Source organism: Salmo salar, chromosome ssa03 (genome assembly GCF_905237065.1).
Source record: "Salmo salar chromosome ssa03, Ssal_v3.1, whole genome shotgun sequence".
Classification (NCBI taxonomy): Eukaryota; Metazoa; Chordata; class Actinopteri; order Salmoniformes; family Salmonidae; genus Salmo; species Salmo salar.
This window is the reverse complement of record NC_059444.1, coordinates 10,431,000-10,453,205: the sequence shown is the minus strand read 5'-3', so window position 1 is coordinate 10,453,205 and position 22,206 is coordinate 10,431,000. Positions and strand designations below refer to the sequence as shown.

The 22,206-nt window shown below is 44.1% G+C and overlaps 1 protein-coding gene across 2 annotated transcripts; it reads right to left on the bottom strand.

Moving 5' to 3' along the window:
• Positions 1 to 304: 304 nt before the first annotated feature.
• Positions 305 to 10,000, bottom strand: LOC106598299 (vascular cell adhesion protein 1). 2 transcript variants are annotated; one of them, XM_014189350.2, is made up of 8 exons: positions 9,464 to 10,000; positions 9,089 to 9,370; positions 6,777 to 7,073; positions 5,980 to 6,240; positions 5,320 to 5,643; positions 4,734 to 4,994; positions 2,911 to 3,150; positions 305 to 974 (listed from the first exon to the last, which is right to left on the bottom strand). In XM_014189350.2, the coding sequence occupies exons 1-8, from the start codon at positions 9,600 to 9,602 to the stop codon at positions 838 to 840; spliced, it is 1,941 nt and encodes a 646-aa protein (XP_014044825.2). In that variant the 5' UTR covers positions 9,603 to 10,000; the 3' UTR covers positions 305 to 837. The 2 variants fall into 2 exon arrangements, with proteins under 2 accessions (XP_014044825.2, XP_014044829.2); XM_014189354.2 differs by lacking the exon at positions 2,911 to 3,150.
• Between the last annotated feature and the right edge of the window lie 12,206 nt (positions 10,001 to 22,206).

The window sequence follows — 22,206 nt, the reverse complement described above, 5'->3', positions numbered from 1 at the left end:
TGTGTGGGTTGTAGACTACCACTAGAGTGAAAGCACCTCCAGCATTCAAAAGTGACCAAAACATCAGCCAGGAAGCATAGGAACTGAGAAGTGGTCTGTGGTCACCACCTGCAGAACCACTCCTTTATTGGGGGTGTCTTGCTAATTGCCTATAATTTCCACCTGTTGTCTATTCCATTTGCACAACATCATGTGAAATGTATTGTCAATCAGTGTTGCTTCCTAAGTGGACAGTTTGATTTCACAGAAGTGTGATTGACTTGGAGTTACATTGTGTTGTTTAAGTGTTCCCTTTATTTTTTTGAGCAGTGTATAAACTCCAGTGAAAGAAGGTCTGATGCTGCAGTGATGCAATGCCCTGGGCTGGTGGTTGACTAAGTTATTATCAGATGCTATAAGTCATATCTGTGCAATCATCAGTTACATTCACGGCTTTGTACATCCACCAGTTATGAACACGCATAACAGACAATTAGGCCTCGATACAATCTGTATCGGGGAAGTTTCATCGCTGTAGCGTGATTGAATTTTAAAAGGCAATGTTCCCGTGGAGACTTCATTCACGGTAACCGCTGCATATGTCGGCTCAATTGGAAAACATTTACATTTAAATCGCGCTAAACTTCCACGATACGGATTGAATCGAGACCATGATTTCAGTGCGTGCGTGTTTGAGCTTCACTTGACCAATAGCAACGAGAAATAGTCTCTCACTGCCAAAAGCACAGCTCTGTCCACCTCTGAGGAAAACACCCCCTCGATGCTAGAAGTGGACTGTTACAGTGCTCAATTGCAGACTGATGTTGAGACCATCTCTCTTCCCTCCACAGGGGGAGTCTAAACTGTCATTGCAAGTTCATATGAACTTGTATTTTTTGCTCTCCTCAGGAATCGCATCAGAGTCGCTGCAGCAGCGGTCATAGAAACGAAGCACACGGCAGGTATGATGACAGTCTTTGGATTGACGGATTTATCTGGAGGGATGAGATTTAAAGTTAGCAAACTCCATATCAATTTTTTTCAAACATTCTGTGTCTCGGTTCACTCTAAGCCTGTCATATTTACATTTTACTCAATTATCAGACGATCTTGTCCAGAGTGACTTACATTAGTGCATTCATCTTAAGATCGCTAGGTGAGACAACCACATATCACAATTGTCCCTTAACAAAAGGTAGTTATCAGCAAAGTCAGTGTCAGTAGAAAAAGACAAGTGCATTTTTTGGGGGTGTATGTCTGTATGCATACTGAACAAAAATATAAACACAACATGTAAAGTGTTGGTCCCATGTTTCCTGAGCTGAAATAAAAGATCCCAGAAATGTTCTATATGCACAAAGAAGTATATTTCTCTCAAATGTTGTGCACAAATGTGTTTACCTCCCTGTTAGTGAGCATTTCTCCTTTACCAAGATAATCCATCCACCTGACAGGTGTGGCATATCAAGAAGCAGATAAACAGCGTGATCATTACACAGGTGCACCTTGTGCATTTTGTCAGACAACACAATGCCACAGATGTCTTTAAGTTTTAAGGGAGTGCAATTGGCAAGCTGACTGTAGGAATTTCCACCAGCGCTTTAGCCAGAGAATGGAATGTTCATTTCTCTACCATAAGCCTCCTCCAACGCTATTTTAGAGAATTTAGCAGTATGGCCAACCGGCCTCACAACCGCAGACCACGTGTATGGGATCATGTGGTGCGAGCGGTTTGCTGATGTCAACATTGTGAACAGAGTGCCCCATGGTGGGGGTGGGGTTATGGTATGGGCAGGCATAAGCTACGGACAACAAACAATTGCATTTTATCGTTGGCAATTGGAATGCACAGAGATACCGTGATGAGATCCTGAGGTCCATTGTTACTCCCATTTAGTTTTTTTAAGGTATCTGCGATCAACAGATGCATATCTGTGAAATCCATAGATTAGGGCCGAATTAATTTATTTCAATTGACAGATTTTGTTGTATGTTGCGTTTCTATTTTTGTTCAGTTTGTAGGAGCTTGAGGTTTATGGCAATGCCCGAGTTCAGGTGTGTGTGTGTGTGTGTGTGTGTGTGTGTGTGTGTGTGTGTTTGTGTGTGTGTGTGTTGTGTCCCCTAGTGGGTTAAAGCGTTAGGACAGTAACCGAAAGGTTGCTAGTTCGAATACCCAAGCCAATAATGTGAAAAATCTAGCGATTTGTCCCTTGAGCAAGGCACTTAACCCTAACTTGCTCCAGGGGCGCTGCACTACTACGGCTGACCCTGTAAAACAACATTTCACTGCACCTATCTTACTACTACGGCTGACCCTGTAAAACAACATTTCACTGCGCCCATCTTACTACTACGGCTGACCCTGTAAAACAACACATTTCACTGCACCTATCTTACTACTACGGCTGACCCTGTAAAACAACACATTTCACTGCACCTATCTTACTACTACGGCTGACCCTGTAAAACAACACATTTCACTGCACCTATCTTACTACTACGGCTGACCCTGTAAAACATCACATTTCACTGCACCTATCTTACTACTACGGCTGACCCTGTAAAACAACACATTTCACTGCACCTATCTTACTACTACGGCTGACCCTGTAAAACATCACATTTCACTGCACCTATCTTACTACTACGGCTGACCCTGTAAAACAACACATTTCACTGCACCTATCTTACTACTACGGCTGACCCTGTAAAACAACACATTTCACTGCACCTATCTTACTACTATGGCTGATCCTGTAAAACAACACATTTCAATGGACCTATCTGGTGTATGTGTCAATACAACATATAATTTTTTTGTGTGCGTCAATTATGTATATAAACCATTAGTGTGAGTGTTTGTGTGAGAGACACAGAGAGAGTGTGTGTGTGCCCGCATGTTTTTGTGTGAGTATATCTCAGTGGTCTCACCCAGGCTCTGGTGTCCCACTACATTGGTGACATTGAGCAGGTAGAGCCCTGCGTGCTCCGGGCCCAGGTGGACCAGGTGGAAGGTTCCATCAGAGGAGTGCAGCTCCACCCCGTCCCGCAGCCTCACCAGGGTGGCCGAGGGGGTGGGAACGCCTACAGCCCAGCTCCGGATGGTCACGTTCTGCCCCTTCTCAAACTCAGCAGACGGGAACACCTCCACGGACAGGTTTGTGGGCGGTGCTTCAGGGGGACAGAAAGGTAGCAAATGTGTGGTTGTCACACCTCGCTATCACTGAAATATGTGGTAGTCTCACCTCGCTATCACTGAAATGTGTGGTTGTCTCACCTCGCAATGACTGAGATGTGTGGTTGTCTCACCTCGCAATGACTGAGATGTGTGGTTGTCTCACCTCGCAATGACTGAGATGTGTGGTTGTCTCACCTCGCAATGACTGAGATGTGTGGTTGTCTCACCTCGCTATGACTGAAATGTGTGGTTGTCTCACCTCGCTATGACTGAAATATGTGGTTGTCTCACCTCGCTATTACTGAAATATGTGGTTGTCTCACCTCACTATGACTGAGATGTGTGGTTGTCTCACCTCGCTATGACTGAAATATGTGGTTGTCTCACCTCGCTATGACTGAAATGTGTGGTTGTCTCACCTCGCTATGACTGAGATGTGTGGTTGTCTCACCTCGCTATGACAGAGATGTGGCTCAGTTGGTGTTTGCAATGAGCATGGTGTTTGCAATGCCAGGGTTGTGGGTTCGATTCCCACGGGGGGCCAGTACAGGGGGGAAAAAATAAAAAATGCATTCACTACTGTAAGTCGCTCTGGATAAGGCATCTGCTAAATGACTAAAATGTAAATGTGGTTGTCTCACCTCGCTATGACTGAGATGTGTGGTTGTCTCACCTCGCTATGACTGAGATGTGTGGTTGTCTCACCTCGCTATGACTGAGATGTGGTCGTCTCACCTCGCTATGACTGAGATGTGGTCGTCTCACCTCGCTAAGACTGAGATGTGGTCGTCTCACCTCGCTAAGACAGAGATGTGGTTGTCTCACCTCGCTAAGACTGAGAGATGTGGTCGTCTCACCTCGCTATGACTGAGATGTGGTCGTCTCACCTCGCTAAGACTGAGATGTGGTCGTCTCACCTCGCTAAGACAGAGATGTGGTTGTCTCACCTCGCTAAGACTGAGAGATGTGGTTGTCTCACCTCGCTATAACTGAGATGTGGTTGTCTCACCTCGCTATGACTGAGAGATGTGGTTGTCTCACCTCGCTATGACAGATGAATGCACTAACTAAGTCGCTCTGGATAAGTGTGTCTGCTAAATGCGTCAAATGTGAAATGATTAAGACAAAGTGTTTTTCACTTTCTAGCTAAAAAGACGAAAACAACCTTTTACTTATTTTTTACTTTAGTTTATTTAGTAAGTACTTTAACTCTAGTTCTTGAACTGCATTGTTGGTTAAGGGCTTGTAAGTAAGCATTTCACGGTAAGGTCTACCTACACCTGTTGCATGTGCCAAATAAAACTTGATGTGTTCCAATGACATTGCAACCAGTTTTTCCCACTAGGAATGCCTTGTGTACTTACATGGTAAACTCATTGAAGCAACTGTCACTGGGGCTAAAGTTGACACAATATTTAGCACGCTTTTTTGTCCTTATGTATTATAATCTTACTTGGTTATTATTTAGTCTTTGCCTTCTGGTCAGTATTTGTCAACTAGAAATGGGATTACGCAATGGGATATACCATTAATAACTACAATACAAGCTGATATAGTTCGCTTTTATTTGACTCACCTCGAACATTAACAGTCATGTGAGCTGTACGGTTTCCTACGACGTTGTGGGCCACGCATTCATACTCTCCACCGTGGGACCATGATGCTTCTTCCACCAATAGGGTCGCACCTTCTCCTGCCACGACTGAGCGGCCATCTTGGTCCAGTTTTCTCCACAACACTGTAGGTTCAGGGTTCCCCTCAGCACGACACGTCAGTGTAAAACTGTCTCCGATATTCACCTGAGTGTTCTCTGAGATAGTGATATTTCTGGGGGAATCTACATTGGGGAAAATAATGTTTGTTAGACATACATTATGGAAGAGAAGTTGCTAATTGTTTACGTCAAATATTGGCTTGTTTGCTGTATAGTTCATATACCTATGACATAATATGAAACAAAGCTTTAGTTTTAGGCAAACAATGTGCTCCTTTTTGTCCAATGAGGTAATTTCTGGAGAATATTTCTGTCCATTTATGGGACCCCTTTTATCTCGAGCACCCCAAAGGCAAAAGTTTTGTATAGCCTCATTAACTTGTACCCAAATTGTATATTGAAACATTGTCTAATGAGAATGAACAACTCTTGACAGAAATGTACTTACATTGAACTGTCATTGATGTGATAGTCTCTGTGGTTCTCTGGTTCTCTGTATAAAGCTCATCTAAGACTGTGAAGTTTAAGAAAGATGTCTGTTTCCCATAGGGATTGGTAGCCTGACATTCGTACAGTCCCGAGTCTGTAGCTGTCAGCGATTGGACAGTGATGGAGGTGTGGCCCTGGTTGGACTGTAGCTCCGCCCCCTGACTGCCAGTCAACTGGCGTAACGCCACACGCCCACTCTCTGATTGGCAGGTAATGGTCACACTGTCCCCCGCTTTCAGCTCACCAGATGGGCTCCGATAAATAACAGGCTTCTCTGGAGGACCTGCCAGGGGCAATGAGTAACAATCATAGATCAATTAAGTTATATAAATACAAAAATGTCAACATAAAATGGGAATAATAATGATGGTAAACTATGTTAATAAGTTATTTCACAAAGTAAAATGAACTAGTTGATTTCCAAGGGCATCTTCATGGTTCCAACGTTGACACAATATTAAGCATGCTTTTTTGTCCTTATGAATTATAATCTTACTTGGTTATTATTTAGTCTTTGCCTTCTGGTCAGTATTTGTCAACTAGAAATGGGATTACGCAATGGGATATACCATTAATAACTACAATACAAGCTGATATAGTTCGCTTTTATTTGACCCACCTTGAACATTAACAGTCATGTGAGCTGTACGGTTTCCTACGACGTTGTGGGCCACGCATTCATACTCTCCACCGTGGGACCATGATGCTTCTTCCACCAATAGGGTCGCACCCTCTCCTGCCACGACTGAGCGGCCATCTTGGTCCAGTTTTCTCCACAACACTGTAGGTTCAGGGTTCCCCTCAGCACGACACGTCAGTGTAAAACTGTCTCCGATATTCACCTGAGTGTTCTCTGAGATAGTGATATTTCTGGGGGAATCTACATTGGGGAAAATAATGGTAGTTAGACATACATTATGGAAGAGAAGTTGCTAATTGTTCACGTCAAATGATGGCTGTATGGTTGATATACCTATGACATAATATTAAACAAACCCTTAGTTTTATGCAAACAATGTATTATTTTGCTCATGGGTATGGTCCTTTCTGTCCAATGAGATAATTTCTGGAGAATATTTCTGTTCGTTCTGGGGCGGCAGGTAGCCTAGTGGTTAGAGCGTTGGGCCAGTAACCGAAAGGTTGCTGGATTGAGTCCCCGAGCTGACAAGGTAAAAATCTGTCATTCTGCCCCTGAACAAGACAGTTAACCCACTGTTCCTAGGCTGTCATTGTAAATAAGAATTTGTTCTTAATTGTCTTGCCTGGTTATATAAAAATACAATTTAGGGGACCCCGTCTCAAGAGCCCCCCAGAGGCAAACGTTCTGCATAGCTCCTTTAACTTGTACCCCAAATTGTATTTTGAAACATTGTCTGATGAGAATGATTGAACAACTCTTGACAGATATGTATTTACATTGAACGGTCATTGATGCGACAGTCTCTCTGGTTCTCTTGTCAATCCCAATGTCCAGCGTGGCTCTGCAGGTAACATTCTGTCCAATGTTCTGGGCTGTCGGTCTGTATTTCAACACTGAGGTGACAGGCTCAACTTCCAGATGTTCATCTTGTTTGAGGAGAACTTCATCTCCCAGTAGCCACTCAATGATTAGACGTTCAGCTGGGTACACATCTGGAACTGTACAAGTGAGGTTACTCTCCTGACCCTCAGTCAAAAGGTCACTTCTTGATATGGTGGGATCCTTTGGTAAGGCTGTCAATGACAAATCAATTAATGGTTAATCAAAATACATTGGGTCGTAGCATTCCAGAAGACAATGCGTTTTGTAGCAGTAATTTGAAATAAGCTCTACAGATTGTAGCCAAAGAGAAGATATATACAGCTACAGACAAACTAACTTGTGTCCAAGTTGCATTTTAACCCACTAACTGTAGCAATTCATTTAGCTATTTATTTATCAATTCATTCATACATGTTTTAATCAAGTCCATCATGATCCGTCATGCCCATTTCATATAGGCATCAGTAGCGTTGCACGGGTAAAGAGACAATAAGAAGACAGTGGCAGAATAAATTCAACCACACCTTTGTTTTATCACAAAACCGGATAGCAACCTCTGTCCGGTGAAGTCCACGACACCCATTGCATGTAACAGACAGTTACATGACCTACAGCATTGTTAAGCAAGTCAATGTTTCCGACATTTTTGGACCACTAAACAACTATTGATTTAGAACCACATAGAGTTACCGCAGGAGCTGCCTCCCTATTCCAGCACCATTTCAACTTCAATATTTCAACATCAGAATCGCCTTTATAATCCTTGGCCAGTACATAGAATTAAGTAAAACCACAAGTCCAAATCCCTATCTCCATCCATGGCTAATTTAGGAAAGGGACAATTTTATCTAGCTAGCTAGCTAGCCACAGGAGGACAACAACACAACGAGATGCAACAATTCAAGTTGTTTCTGTTAATGACATATGCTGTCAAAGCGATTTGATAGAAGCCAAATCCAAGCAGGCTTCCATTTACACTTTTTTTCGGCTCCAGGACCATTCACAGTTTAGCTCAACGCTTATTGGCAAATGTTTTATACTTTTTTTTGTCGAAGGAGCCCAAAATGTCCGGGATTCGGCTTTTGCTTTCTACAGTCGCCATTCATTGTGTGTGTTTTTGGGGGTTTTGCATTGCTTTGACCTTTCTCGTTAGGTCCCGCCTTCTCACACGCCACCATTGGTGGGTCATGTAGGGCCTACGCAAACATTGGTCAAACTGCATCTCAATCATTACCCTCACCATGGCAACAGCCAAGAGACAGAGCAGCAGCTTGCTTGTCAACAGTGGCACATGGCTCCAGAACAGCGTAAAAATGCCCAAACGCAAATGTAAATTCACAGACGATTTACAGAGAAAATTCCCGTGTTTTCGTCTTGGTCGGGATCCGTGTGAAACAGAATTCATGACCTGCAAAGCTGGCACGTACGTGTCAGTGTCAAATAAAGGTGCTAGCAACCTAGAAGCCCAGATAAGCTCCGCAAAACACAAAATTGCAGCTAAAGGAGAGTTCGTCAGGTAAATTAACTGACTGTTTTGTGAGAGAAGGTAAAACAGAAGACGCTGTTACTGCTGCGAAAGGGAGTTTTTGTATTCCACAACACGAAGCATCACATTAGCTACAGATAAATGGACTGCACGTCTGCCTTGTTAAAAAAGGCTTTCCCTGATTCCGAGACTGCGCGGACATGTTCAAGCGCTCGTACTAAGACCGAAGCGACTGTTATTAACGCTGTGAAAGCACCACATTCTGTCGACATAGCTCAGAAAGCACTAGAAGACATACCTTACTGTGGTGTTTCTACTGATGGGAGCAATCACGGTGCTGTGAAAATATTCCCTCTGCTTATTCAGTATTTTGATTGGAAGAAGTTAAAAACACTCCAAATGAGACAGCTGATACTAGGGTGACCATACGTCCTCTTTTTCCCGGACATGTCCTCTTTTTTTGAAAACTAAAATATGGTCACCCTAGTCTACATACAGTAGGATGGATGCCTATCGACATACAGTAGTCCTGCTTAAAACACTTTAGATTCATTGGAATGTTATTTTATTTGGGAGGAACCCGAGAGTGTATATTCGTGGATTCATTTAATATTATAAACTTCCAAGCAATTGCGCTTGATCTGAAGAAGTTATAAGCTACTGTTAATGAAGACGTTCTACTATAAAAGCCTACAATAAACAAAGACGCATAAAACTTACCATAGACGTTCACCTTAGTAGACGTTTGCGCTTTTTCTCCTTTGGTTGTGCATGTGGCCTTACAGAGGACCTTGTTGATGTGCCGAATTCCCAATTGGTTAAATATTTGCAGGGACACTGTCCCGTTGGTCTCCGTTTTACCGTAGAGTGACCGGTCAAGCAATGAAGCCCAGGTGAACATAACGTCTCCGGCGCAGCCACTGGCTTTGCACGTCAGGACCAGACTGTCTCCGACTCGAGCCATGGGATCTTTCGGTGTGAGGTTTAGGACAAATTTCGACGCTTTAAAAGAGAGATGTTTAATTTGGACAAATTATTATATTTAACCTCAAAACTTAAAACTGCTGCATTTTAGGAAAAATGTTAAGTTCTTACCTGCAATAGGCAGCAATACCATCCAAAGCGCGAACGCAGTCATTATCTGTTTTGAGAAATTACAGGTAGCTCTTCTCTTGTAGAAACCTTGAGACATAGACGTCTGTCCTTTGCCCATGTTGATATTTATACATGTCATTTTATTGGGGGGGTTCCCATTGCAGACTCCCCTTGGAAGTTTTGTAGCCTATTAATCCATGCGCCCTGGTCTCAGACTTGGGCTGCAGTCCAAACACGTTATTTTTAGCCCCTGCCCTAGCCACTTTCCCTCCGAAAGTCTCCATCGAAACCGGATGCAGTTTGATTGGCATCTTAAGTGGTCAAATTTACTAACTCTGTCCTCTCGGCGAGTGATATGACCTACAATTCAATGCAAACTGTAGTCATATGTCAAACTCTGGTGGCTGCGAAGTGTACATTTTAATAAAAAAAGGCTGCGTTTTCAGCATGTCAGAAAAAAGTATGAAGCTAGCTTGCTTAAATATATATATTTAAGCTATGGGTAACTGTAGCTAGCGACCTGACAGGAGTGCTAGCTACAGTTGAAGTCGGAAGTTTACATAAACAAGTTTTAATGACTCCAACCTACAGTGGGGGGGAAAAGTATTTGAACCCCTGCTGATTTTGTAGGTTTGCCCACTTACAAAGAAATGATCAGTCTATCATTTTAATGGTAGGTTTATTTGAACAGTGAGAGACAGAATAACAACAAAAAAATCCTGAAAAACGCATGTCAAAAATGTTATAAAATGATTTGCATTTTAATGAGGGAAATAAGTATTTGACCCCTCTGCAAAACATGCCTTAGTACTTGGTGGCAAAACCCTTGTTGGCAATCACAGAGGTCAGACGTTTCTTGTAGTTGGCCACCAGGTTTGCACACATCTTAGGAGGGATTTTGGTCCACTCCTCTTTGCAGATCTTCTCCAAGTCATTAAGGTTTTGAGGCTGACGTTTGGCAACTCGAACCTTCTGCTCCCTCCACAAATTTTCTATGGGATTAAGGTCTGGAGACTGGCTAGGCCACTCCAGGACCTTAATGTGCTTCTTCTTGAGCCACTCCTTTGTTGCCTTGGCCGTGTGTTTTGGGTCATTGTCATGCTGGAATACCCATCCACGACCCATTTTCAATGCCCTGGCTGAGGGAAGGAGGTTCTCACCCAAGATTTGACGGTACATGGCCCCGTCTATCGTCCCTTTGATGCGGTGAAGTTGTCCTGTCCCTTTAGCAGAAAAACATCCCCAAAGCATAATGTTTCCACCTCCATGTTTGACGGTGGGTATGGTGTTCTTGGGGTCATAGGCAGCATTCCTCCTCCAAACACGGCGAGTTGATGTCAATGAGCTCCATTTTGGTCTCATCTGACCACAACACTTTCACCAGTTGTCCTCTGAGTCATTCAGATGTTCATTGGCAAACTTCAGATGGGCATGTATATGTATTCTTGAGCAGGGGGACCTTGCGGGCGCTGCAGGATTTCAGTCCTTCACGGTGTAGTGTGTTACCAATTGTTTTCTTGGTGACTATGGTCCCAGCTGCCTTGAGATCATTGACAAGATCCTCCTGTGTAGTTCTGGGCTGATTCCTCACCGTTCTCATGATCATTGCAACTCCACGAGGTGAGATCTTGCATGGAGCCCCAGGCCGAGGGATATTGACAGTTCTTTTGTGTTTCTTCTATTTGCAAATAATCGCACCAAATGTTGTCCCCTTCTCACCAAGCTGCTTGGCGATGGTCTTGTAGCCCATTCCAGCCTTGTGTAGGTCTACAATCTTGTCCCTGACATCCTTGGAGAGCTCTTTGGTCTTGGCCATGGTGGAGAGTTTGGAATCTGATTGATTGATTGCTTCTGTGGACAGGTGTCTTTTTTACAGGTAACAAGCTGCGGTTAGGAGCACTCCCTTTAAGAGTGTGCTCCTAATCTCAGCTCGTTACCTGTATAAAAGACACCTGGGAGCCAGAAATCTTCCTGATTCAGAGGCGGTCAAATACTTATTTCCCTCATTAAAATGCAAATCAATTTATAAAATTTCTGACATGCGTTTTTCTGGATATTTTTGTTGTTATTCTGTCTCTCACTGTTCAAATAAACCTACCATTAAAATTATACACTGATCCTTTCTTTGTCAGTGGGCAAACGTACAAAATCAGCAGGGGATCAAATAATTTCTCCCCCCCACTGTAAGTGTTTCAATCACTCCACAAATTTCTTGTTAACAAACTACAGTTTTGGCAAGTCGGTTAGGACATCTACTTTGTGCATGACACAAGTAATTTTTCCAACAATTGTTTACAGACAGATTATTTCACTTATAATTCACTGTAACACAATTCCAGTGGGTCAGAAGTTTACAGACACTAAGTTGACTGTGCCTTTAAACAGCTTGGAAAATTCCAGAAAATGATGTCATGGCTTTATAATCTTCTGATAGGCTAATTGACATAATTTGAGTCAATTGGAGGTGTACCTGTGGATGTATTTTAAGGCCTACCTTCAAACTCAGTGCCTCTTTGCTTGACATCATGGGAAAATCTAAAGAAATTAGCCTAGACCTCCACAAGTCTGGTTCATCCTTGGGAGCCATTTCCAAATGCCTAAAGGTATCACGTTCATCTGTACAAACAATAGTACGCAAGTATAAACACCATGGGACCACACAGCCGTCATACCGCTCAGGAAGGAGACGCGTTCTGTCTCCTAGACATGAATGTACTTTGGTGCGAAAAGTGCAAATCAATCCCAGAACAACAGCAAAGGACCTTGTGAAGATGCTGGAGGAAACAGGTACAAAAGTATCTATATCCACAGTAAAACGAGTCCTATATTGACATAACCTGAAAGGCCGCTCAGCAAGGAAGAAGCCACTGCTCCAAAACCTCCATAAAAAAGCCAGACTACGGTTTGCAACTGCACATGGGTGCAAAGATCATACTTTTTTGAGAAATATCCTCTGGTCTGATGAAACAAAAAAAGAACTGTTTGGCCATAATGACCAATGTTATGTTTGGAGGAAAAAGGGGGAGGCTTGCAACCTGAAGAACACCATCCCTACCGTGAAGCATAGGGGTGGCAGCATCATGTTGTGGGGGTGCTTTGCTGCAGGAGGGACTGGTGCACTTCACAAAATAGATGGCATCACGAGGTAGGAAAATTATGTGGATATATTGAAGCAACATCTCAAGACATCAGTCAGGAAGTTAAAGCTTGGTCGCAAATTGGTCTTCCAAATGGACAATAACCTCAAGCATACTTCCAAAGTTGTGGCAAAATGGCTTAAGGACAACAAAGTCAAGGTATTGGAGTGGCCATCACAAAGCCCTGACCTCAAGCCCATAGAAAATCTGTGGGCAGAACTGAAAAAGTGTGTGCGAGCAAGGAGGCCTTACAAACCTGACTCAGTTACACTAGCTCTGTCAGGAGGAATGGGCCAACATTCACCCAACTTACTGTGGGAAGTTTGTGTAAGGCAACCCAAAACATTTGACCCAAGTTAAACAATTTAAAGGCAATGCTACCAAATACTAATTGAGTGTATGTAAACGTATGATCCACTGGGAATGTGATGAAAGAAATAAAAGCTAAAATAAATCACTCTCTAATATTATTCTGACATTTCACAATCTTAAAATAAAGTGGTGATCCTAATTGACCTAAGACAGGGAATTCTTACTAGGATAAAATGTCAGGAATTGTGAAAAATGGAGTTTAAATGTATTTGGCTAAGGTGAATGTAAACTTCCGATTTCAACTGTAGATACGTTAGCTTACTAGGTAACGTTACATTAATAACTTTAGGTTGGTTGTTTTTAAGCTCAATTTCAAGATTTCCACCAAGGATGTTGCCTCTCTGATCATCACTCTCCCTTGCTTGGGCAAGGGACATTTAAGGTACACTTGGATGTGAAGAGGGCTGAGGGTGTAGGGCCGAAGGCTGTCTACTTTGAGTTTGAAACGCAGCCTAGAAGTAACATCGTAAACGGAAATCAGGGACATGCAAATTAGTATAATATTTTACAATTGGTAGGGTTAGGTCAGGGTGCATGGATGGGTGTATAATGCAAACATCTAACAACCCAAAGGATGCGAGTTCGAATATCATCAGAGGCAAGTTTAGCTAATTAGCAACTTTTAAACTACTTACACATTTTTTATCTACTTTGTAACTACTTAGCATGTTAGCTCACCCTTCCCCTTAACCCTAACCCAGCTAGCATACGTTTGGCAAATTCGTAACATATCATACAAAATGGGTGATGGAAATCCACAAATTAATACATACCATACGTAACGTAACACTAAAATGGAGTGTTCCGGATTTACGTCGAGAATAATACGAAATACTCTGAGACCCGGTTGCAGTGACAGGGGATAACTCATTCAGAGAATGTGAGATTAGATACAAAGAAAATCGTATCAATATGTTATGTTTGTATTGACTGTAGCCTACTATAGACCTACATGTATGTTTTGCATACCTCTAACAATTTTATGTTTAGGTTCTCTGTTCTCCACTCTGGCTCTCGTTTACACAGGGATCCCAATTCTGATCTCTTTTCCAATATTTGGTCTTGTGACCAATCACATCAGATCTTTTCACATCAGATAATTTTCTTTGGTCAAAAGACCAAATAGTGAAAAATTATCTGAATTGGACTATCTGTGTAGATGCAGCCTTTAACACAGGAGTTCCCAAACTCTTTTTGGACCTAGCATAAATTATTTGTTCAACAGTGTTATCAGACAAAGGTATGATGTTAGTTTCTGTGCCTCTGCCCACACATTGTTTTCACCATATCAATTGCATCCGGTAACAAAGTCTCTGTAATAGTGTGTGATTTCATAGCATAGCAAGTGCGGCCTTTTCCCATGATGTAAGGGCACTCTGGTTGTATTTTATCGTTTTAATTTGAATAATTTATTTAGATTTTTAAAGTTAACCATATTACAACGATTTTGAGATACAAAGATAATATTATAATATATTTTTTGTAGAATAATTTTTTTTGGTTCAGGATTTTGGAAATTCTCCCAAAATCCTGGGGTCGTGTCCTTTAGTTTTGGAACCACATATCATCTTTATATTAGTTAATGAACTGATGTCAAATCATCCAGGGATGAAGATAAGCTCAGGGGGTCACAGAGTCACCTATCAGGAAGACTGGTCGTTTGAGGTCCTATGGATAAGCTCTCTATCTATCATCATCGACGACAGCCAGGTCACACTCCACATGCCAGTCCTATCTTGCTACTATACAGCAGTGTTATTGGCCCCAGGAAGGTTATCATTTTATTGAAATGTATTATCCTGTACAGCTAGCTACTGTATAGATAGAAGGCTCTTCTACATGCCAAGGTTTTCATTTTTAATGTCTTGGTAGCAGCCATGTGCAACACATATACAGAGGGAGAGTGTGGGAGAAGTATTATTTCAATGTAAAAGGCTATGATTTTAAGGTTGCAGGCTTCTAGTAAAACATGTGTTTGTACCATATTCCTCCACCCTCTGCCCTACATTTGCAGCTTTCACTTTCGTTCTGGCACTTTCATGGAACATTTGGGTATTTCCCATGTTTATGCGTTGCATTGTCTAATTTGGAGCCCAGCTCAAGTAAAGTCAATGAATTCCCTGCAGAAAGTCAAAAGGTCTGGTTTGGGGAGTGGGATTTTCCACATAGGGCAGGAAAATACCGATAGAGATTTCACATAAATGATCCCTGCCATAGGAAATCATTAAGGCCAGGATAAATTCCAGTGTGTTGAGGTTACTACTACCTGCTGCGGTTACTACTACCTGCTGAGGTTACTACTACCTGCTGAGGTTACTACTACCTGCTGAGGTTACTACTACATGCTGAGGTTACTACTACCTGCTGAGGTTACTACTACCTGCTGAGGTTACTTCTACCTGCTGAGGTTACTACTACCTGCTGAGGTTACTACTACATGCTGAGGTTACTACTACCTGCTGAGGTTACTACTACCTGCTGAGGTTACTACTACCTGCTGAGGTTACTACTACCTGCTGAGGTTACTACTACCTGCTGAGGTTACTTCTACCTGCTGAGGTTACTTCTACCTGCTGAGGTTACTTCTACCTGCTGAGGTTACTACTACCTGCTGAGGTTACTACTACCTCCTGCTGAGGTTACTACTACCTCCTGCTGAGGTTACTACTACCTCCGGCTGAGGTTACTTCTACCTGCTGAGGTTACTTCTACCTGCTGAGGTTACTACTACCTGCTGAGGTTACTTCTACCTGCTGAGGTTACTACTACCTGCTGAGGTTACTACTACCTCCTGCTGAGGTTACTACTACCTCCTGCTGAGGTTACTACAACCTGCTGAGGTTACTTCTACCGGCTGAGGTTACTTCTACCTGCTGAGGTTACTTCTACCTGCTGAGGTTACTACTACCTGCTGAGGTTACTTCTACCTGCTGAGGTTACTACTACCTGCTGAGGTTACTTCTACCTGCTGAGGTTACTACTACCTGCTGAGGTTACTACTACCTGCTGAGGTTACTACTACCTGCTGAGGTTACTACAACCTGCTGAGGTTACTACTACCTGCTGAGGTTACTACTACCTGCTGAGGTTACTACTACCTGCTGAGGTTACTACTACCTACCTGCTGAGGTTACTACTACATGCTGAGGTTATTACTACCTACCTGCTGAGGTTACTACTACCTGCTGAGGTTACTACTACATGCTGAGGTTACTACTACCTGCTGAGGTTACTACTACCTACATGCTGAGGTTACTACTACCTACCTGCTGAGGTTACTACTACCTACCTGCTGAGGTTACTACTACCTACCTGCTGAGGTTACTACTACCTACCTGCTGAGGTTACTACTACCTACATGCTGAGATTACTACTACCTACCTGCTGAGGTTACTACTACATGCGGAGGTTAATACTACCTACCTGCTGAGGTTACTACTACCTACCTGCTGAGGTTACTACTACCTACCTGCTGAGGTTACTACTACCTACCTGCTGAGGTTACTACTACCTACCTGCTGAGGTTACTACTACCTACCTGCTGAGGTTACTACCTACCTGCTGAGGTTACTACTACCTACCTGCTGAGGTTACTACTACCTACCTGCTGAGGTTACTACTACCTACCTGCTGAGGTTACTACTACCTACCTGCTGAGGTTACTACTACCTGCTGCGGTTACTACTACCTGCTGAGGTTACTACTACCTGCTGAGGTTACTACTACCTGCTGAGGTTACTACTACCTGCTGCGGTTACTACAACCTGCTGAGGTTACTACTACCTACCTGCTGAGGTTACTACTACCTACCTGCTGAGGTTACTACTACCTACCTGCTGAGGTTACTACTACCTGCTGCGGTTACTACTACCTGCTGAGGTTACTACTACCTGCTGAGGTTAATACTACCTGCTGCGGTTACTACTACCTACCTGCTGAGGTTACTACTACCTACCTGCTGAGGTTACTACTACCTACCTGCTGAGGTTACTACTACCTACCTGCTGAGGGTACTACTACCCGCTGAGGTTACTACTACCCGCTGAGGTTACTACTACCCGATGAGGTTACTGCTACCTACCTGCTGAGGTTACTGCTACCTACCTGCTGAGGTTACTACTACCTACCTGCTGAGGTTACTACTACCTACCTGCTGAGGTTACTACTACCTACCTGCTGAAGTTACTACTACCTACCTGCTGAAGTTACTACTACCTACCTGCTGAAGTTACTACTACCTACCTGCTGAGGTTACTACAACCTGCTGAGGTTACTACAACCTGCTGAGGTTACTACAACCTGCTGAGGTTACTACAACCTGCTGAGGTTACTACTACCTGCCGAGGTTACTACTACCTGCCGCGGTTACTACTACCTGCCGAGGTTACTACTACCTGCCGAGGTTACTACTACCTGCCGAGGTTACTACTACCTGCCGAGGTTACTACTACCCACCTGCCGAGGTTACTACTACCCACCTGCCGAGGTTACTACTACCCACCTGCCGAGGTTACTACTACCTACCTGCTGAGGTTACTTCTACCTGCTGAGTTTACTTCTACCTGCTGAGGTTACTACTACCTGCTGAGGTTACTACTACCTGCTGAGGTTACTACTACCTACCTGCTGAGGTTACTACTACCTACCTGCTGAGGTTACTACCACCTACCTGCTGAGGTTACTACCACCTACCTGCTGAGGTTACTACTACCTACCTGCTGAGGTTACTACTACATGCTGAGTTTACTGCTACCTACCTGTTGAGGTTACTACCACCTACCTGCTGAGGTTACTACTACCTACCTGCTGAGGTTACTACTACCTACCTGCTGAGGTTACTACTACCTGCTGAGGTTACTACTACATGCTGAGGTTACTACTACCTGCTGAGGTTACTACTACCTACCTGCTGAGGTTACTACTACCTACCTGCTGAGGTTACTACCACCTACCTGCTGAAGTTACTACTACCTACCTGCTGAGGTTACTACAACCTACCTGCTGAGGTTACTACTACCTACCTGCTGAGGTTACTACTACCTACCTGCTGAGGTTACTACTACCTACCTGCTGAGGTTACTACTACCTACCTGCTGAGGTTACTACTACCTACCTGCTGAGATTACTACTACCTGCTGAGGTTACTACTACCTACCTGCTGAGGTTACTACTACCTACCTGCTGAGGTTACTACTACCTACCTGCTGAGGTTACTACTACCTACCTGCTGAGGTTACTACTACCTACCTGCTGAGGTTACTACTACCTACCTGCTGAGGTTACTACTACCTACCTGCTGAGGTTACTACTACCTACCTGCTGAGGTTACTACTACCTACCTGCTGAGGTTACTACTACCTACCTGCTGAGGTTACTACTACCTACCTGCTGAGGTTACTACTACCTACCTGCTGAAGTTACTACTACCTGCTGAGGTTACTACTACCTGCTGAGGTTACTACTACCTGCTGAGGTTACTACAACCTGCTGAGGTTACTACTACCTGCTGAGGTTACTACTACCTGCTGAGGTTACTACTACCTGCTGAGGTTACTACTACCTGCTGCGGTTACTACTACCTGCTGCGGTTACTACTACCTACCTGCCGAGGTTACTACTACCTACCTGCCGAGGTTACTACTACCCACCTGCCGAGGTTACTACTACCTACCTGCTGAGGTTACTACTACCTGCTGAGGTTACTTCTACCTGCTGAGGTTACTACTACCTGCTGAGGTTACTACTACCTGCTGAGGTTACTTCTACCTGCTGAGGTTACTTCTACCTGCTGAGGTTACTACCTACCTGCTGAGGTTACTACTACCTACCTGCTGAGGTTACTACTACCTGCTGAGGTTACTACTACCTGCTGCGGTTACTACTACCTGCTGCGGTTACTACTACATGCTGAGGTTACTACTACCTACCTGCTGAGGTTACTACTCCCTACCTGCTGAGGTTACTACTACCTACCTGCTGAGGTTACTACTACCTACCTGCTGAGGTTACTACTACCTACCTGCTGAGGTTACTACTACCTACCTGCTGAGGTTACTACTACCTACCTGCTGAGGTTACTACTACCTACCTGCTGCGGTTACTACTACCTGCTGCGGTTACTACTACATGCTGAGGTTACTACTACCTACCTGCTGAGGTTACTACTCCCTACCTGCTGAGGTTACTACTCCCTACCTGCTGAGGTTACTACTACCTACCTGCTGAGGTTACTACTACCTACCTGCTGAGGTTACTACTACCTACCTGCTGAGGTTACTACTACCTACCTGCTGAGGTTACTACTACCTACCTGCTGAGGTTACTACTACCTACCTGCTGAGGTTACTACTACCTACCTGCTGAGATTTCTACTACCTGCTGAGGTTACTACTACCTGCTGAGGTTACTACTACCTACCTGCTGAGGTTACTACTACCTACCTGCTGAGGTTACTACTACCTACCTGCTGAGGTTACTACTACCTACCTGCTGAGGTTACTACTACCTACCTGCTGAGGTTACTACTACCTACCTGCTGAGGTTACTACTACCTACCTGCTGAGGTTACTACTACCTACCTGCTGAGTTTACTACTACCTACCTGCTGAGGTTACTTCTACCTGCTGAGGTTACTACTACCTACCTGCTGAGGTTACTACTACCTACCTGCTGAGGTTACTACTACCTGCTGAGGTTACTACTACCTACCTGCTGAGGTTACTACTACCTACCTGCTGAGGTTACTACTACATGCTGAGGTTACTACTACCTGCTGAGGTTACTTCTACCTGCTGAGGTTACTTCTACCTGCTGAGGTTACTACTACCTACCTGCTGAGGTTACTACTACCTACCTGCTGAGGTTACTACTACCTACCTGCTGAGGTTACTACTACCTACCTGCTGAGGTTACTACTACCTGCTGAGGTTACTACTACCTGCTGAGGTTACTACTACATGCTGAGGTTACTACTACCTACCTGCTGAGGTTACTACTCCCTACCTGCTGAGGTTACTACTACCTACCTGCTGAGGTTACTACTACCTACCTGCTGAGGTTACTACTACCTACCTGCTGAGGTTACTACTACCTACCTGCTGAGGTTACTACTACCTACCTGCTGAGGTTACTACTACCTACCTGCTGAGATTTCTACTACCTGCTGAGGTTACTACTACCTGCTGAGGTTACTACTACCTACCTGCTGAGGTTACTACTACCTACCTGCTGAGGTTACTACTACCTACCTGCTGAGGTTACTACTACCTACCTGCTGAGGTTACTACTACCTACCTGCTGAGGTTACTACTACCTACCTGCTGAGGTTACTACTACCTACCTGCGGTTACTACTACCTGCTGAGGTTACTACTACCTACCTGCTGAGGTTACTACTACCTACCTGCTGAGGTTACTACGACCTACCTGCTGAGGTTACTACGACCTACCTGCTGAGGTTACTACGACCTACCTGCTGAGGTTACTACTACCTACCTGCTGAAGTTACTACTACCTACCTGCTGAGGTTACTACTACCTGCTGAGGTTACTACTACCTGCTGAGGTTACTACAACCTGCTGAGGTTACTACAACCTGCTGAGGTTACTACTACCTGCTGAGGTTACTACTACCTACCTGCTGAGGTTACTACTACCTACCTGCTGAGATTACTACTACCTACCTGCTGAGGTTACTACTACCTACCTGCTGAGGTTACTACTACCTACCTGCTGAGGTTACTACTACCTGCTGCGGTTACTACTACCTGCTGCGGTTACTACTACCTGCTGCGGTTACTACTACCCGCTGCGGTTACTACTACCCGCTGAGGTTACTACTATCTACATGCTGAGGTTACTACTACCTGCTGAGGTTACTACTATCTACCTGCTGAGGTTACTACTACCTACCTGCTGAGGTTACTACTACCTGCTTGAGGTTTCTACTACCTGCTTGAGGTTACCACTACCTGCTGCGGTTACTACTACCTGCTGCGGTTACTACTACCTGCTGCGGTTACTACTACCTGCTGCGGTTACTACTACCTGCTGCGGTTACTACTACCTACCTGCTGAGGTTACTACTACCTACCTGCTGAGGTTACTACTACCTACCTGCTGAGGTTACTACTACCTACCTGCTGAGGTTACTACTACCTACCTGCTGAGGTTACTACTACCTACCTGCTGAGGTTACTACTACCTACCTGCTGAGGTTACCCTCACCTACCTGCTGAGGTTACTACCACCTACCTGCTGAGGTTACTACCACCTACCTGCTGAGGTTACTACCACCTACCTGCTGAGGTTACTACCACCTACCTGCTGAGGTTACTACCACCTACCTGCTGAGGTTACTACCACCTACCTGCTGAGGTTACTACCACCTACCTGCTGAGGTTACTACCACCTACCTGCTGAGGTTACTACTACCTACCTCCTGAGGTTACTACTACCCGCTGAGGTTACTACTACCCACTGAGGTTACTACTACCCGCTGAGGTTACTACTACCCGCTGAGGTTACTACTACCCGCTGAGGTTACTACTACCCGCTGAGGTTACTACTACCCGCTGAGGTTACTACTACCTACCCGCTGAGGTTACTACTACCTGCTGAGGTTACTACAACCTGCTGAGGTTACTACTACCTACCCGCTGAGGTTACTACTACCTACCTGCTGAGGTTACTACTACCTACCTGCTGAGGTTACTACTACCTACCTGCTGAGGTTACTACTACCTGCTGAGGTTACTCCATTATGTGGTAACGTTAACAGAACTGTGGGAAAGCAGTGCTCGGCAGGCAGGGAGCGAAGACACTGTGTACCGGTGTCCACTACTAGTGGTCCGTGGGTCAGCTCTTTCTTCACCCTCACCAGCATGCAATTGATTATAACCCATCCGCAACCGCCCGACTATATGTGATAAAGTGAAAAGAAAATCTAAGGCACCCAACCCTAACCCGCAAATATAGAAAATGTGCTATTGGCTACAGTCAAAGATGGCAGAGCGATTTTCTTTGACGGGGCTACAGGATCATTTTTTTGCCTGATTTAGATATGTTTCTGCTTATAATTTCCGACATTTTGGTAGCCTATTTGTTAGTCAATATAATTAGATACATGCAGCTTCTCTTCTGTCATTATATGTTGCCCTAGACGACTAAATAAATCCTTTCTTAACAGAATAATGTAATAGATTACCGATTAGATTGAAGCATTCATTCTATCAAAG

Coding starts and splice junctions, on each gene's coding strand:
- LOC106598299 (XM_014189350.2), bottom strand. CDS start 9,602: ATGACATGTATAAATATCAACATGGGCAAAGGACAGACGTCTATGTCT. Junction 5,644..5,979: donor CATGACTGTTAATGTTCAAG/GTGGGTCAAATA, acceptor TGCCCCTGGCAG/GTCCTCCAGAGAAGCCTGTT. Junction 3,151..4,733: donor CATGACTGTTAATGTTCGAG/GTGAGTCAAATA, acceptor GTCCCCCTGAAG/CACCGCCCACAAACCTGTCC.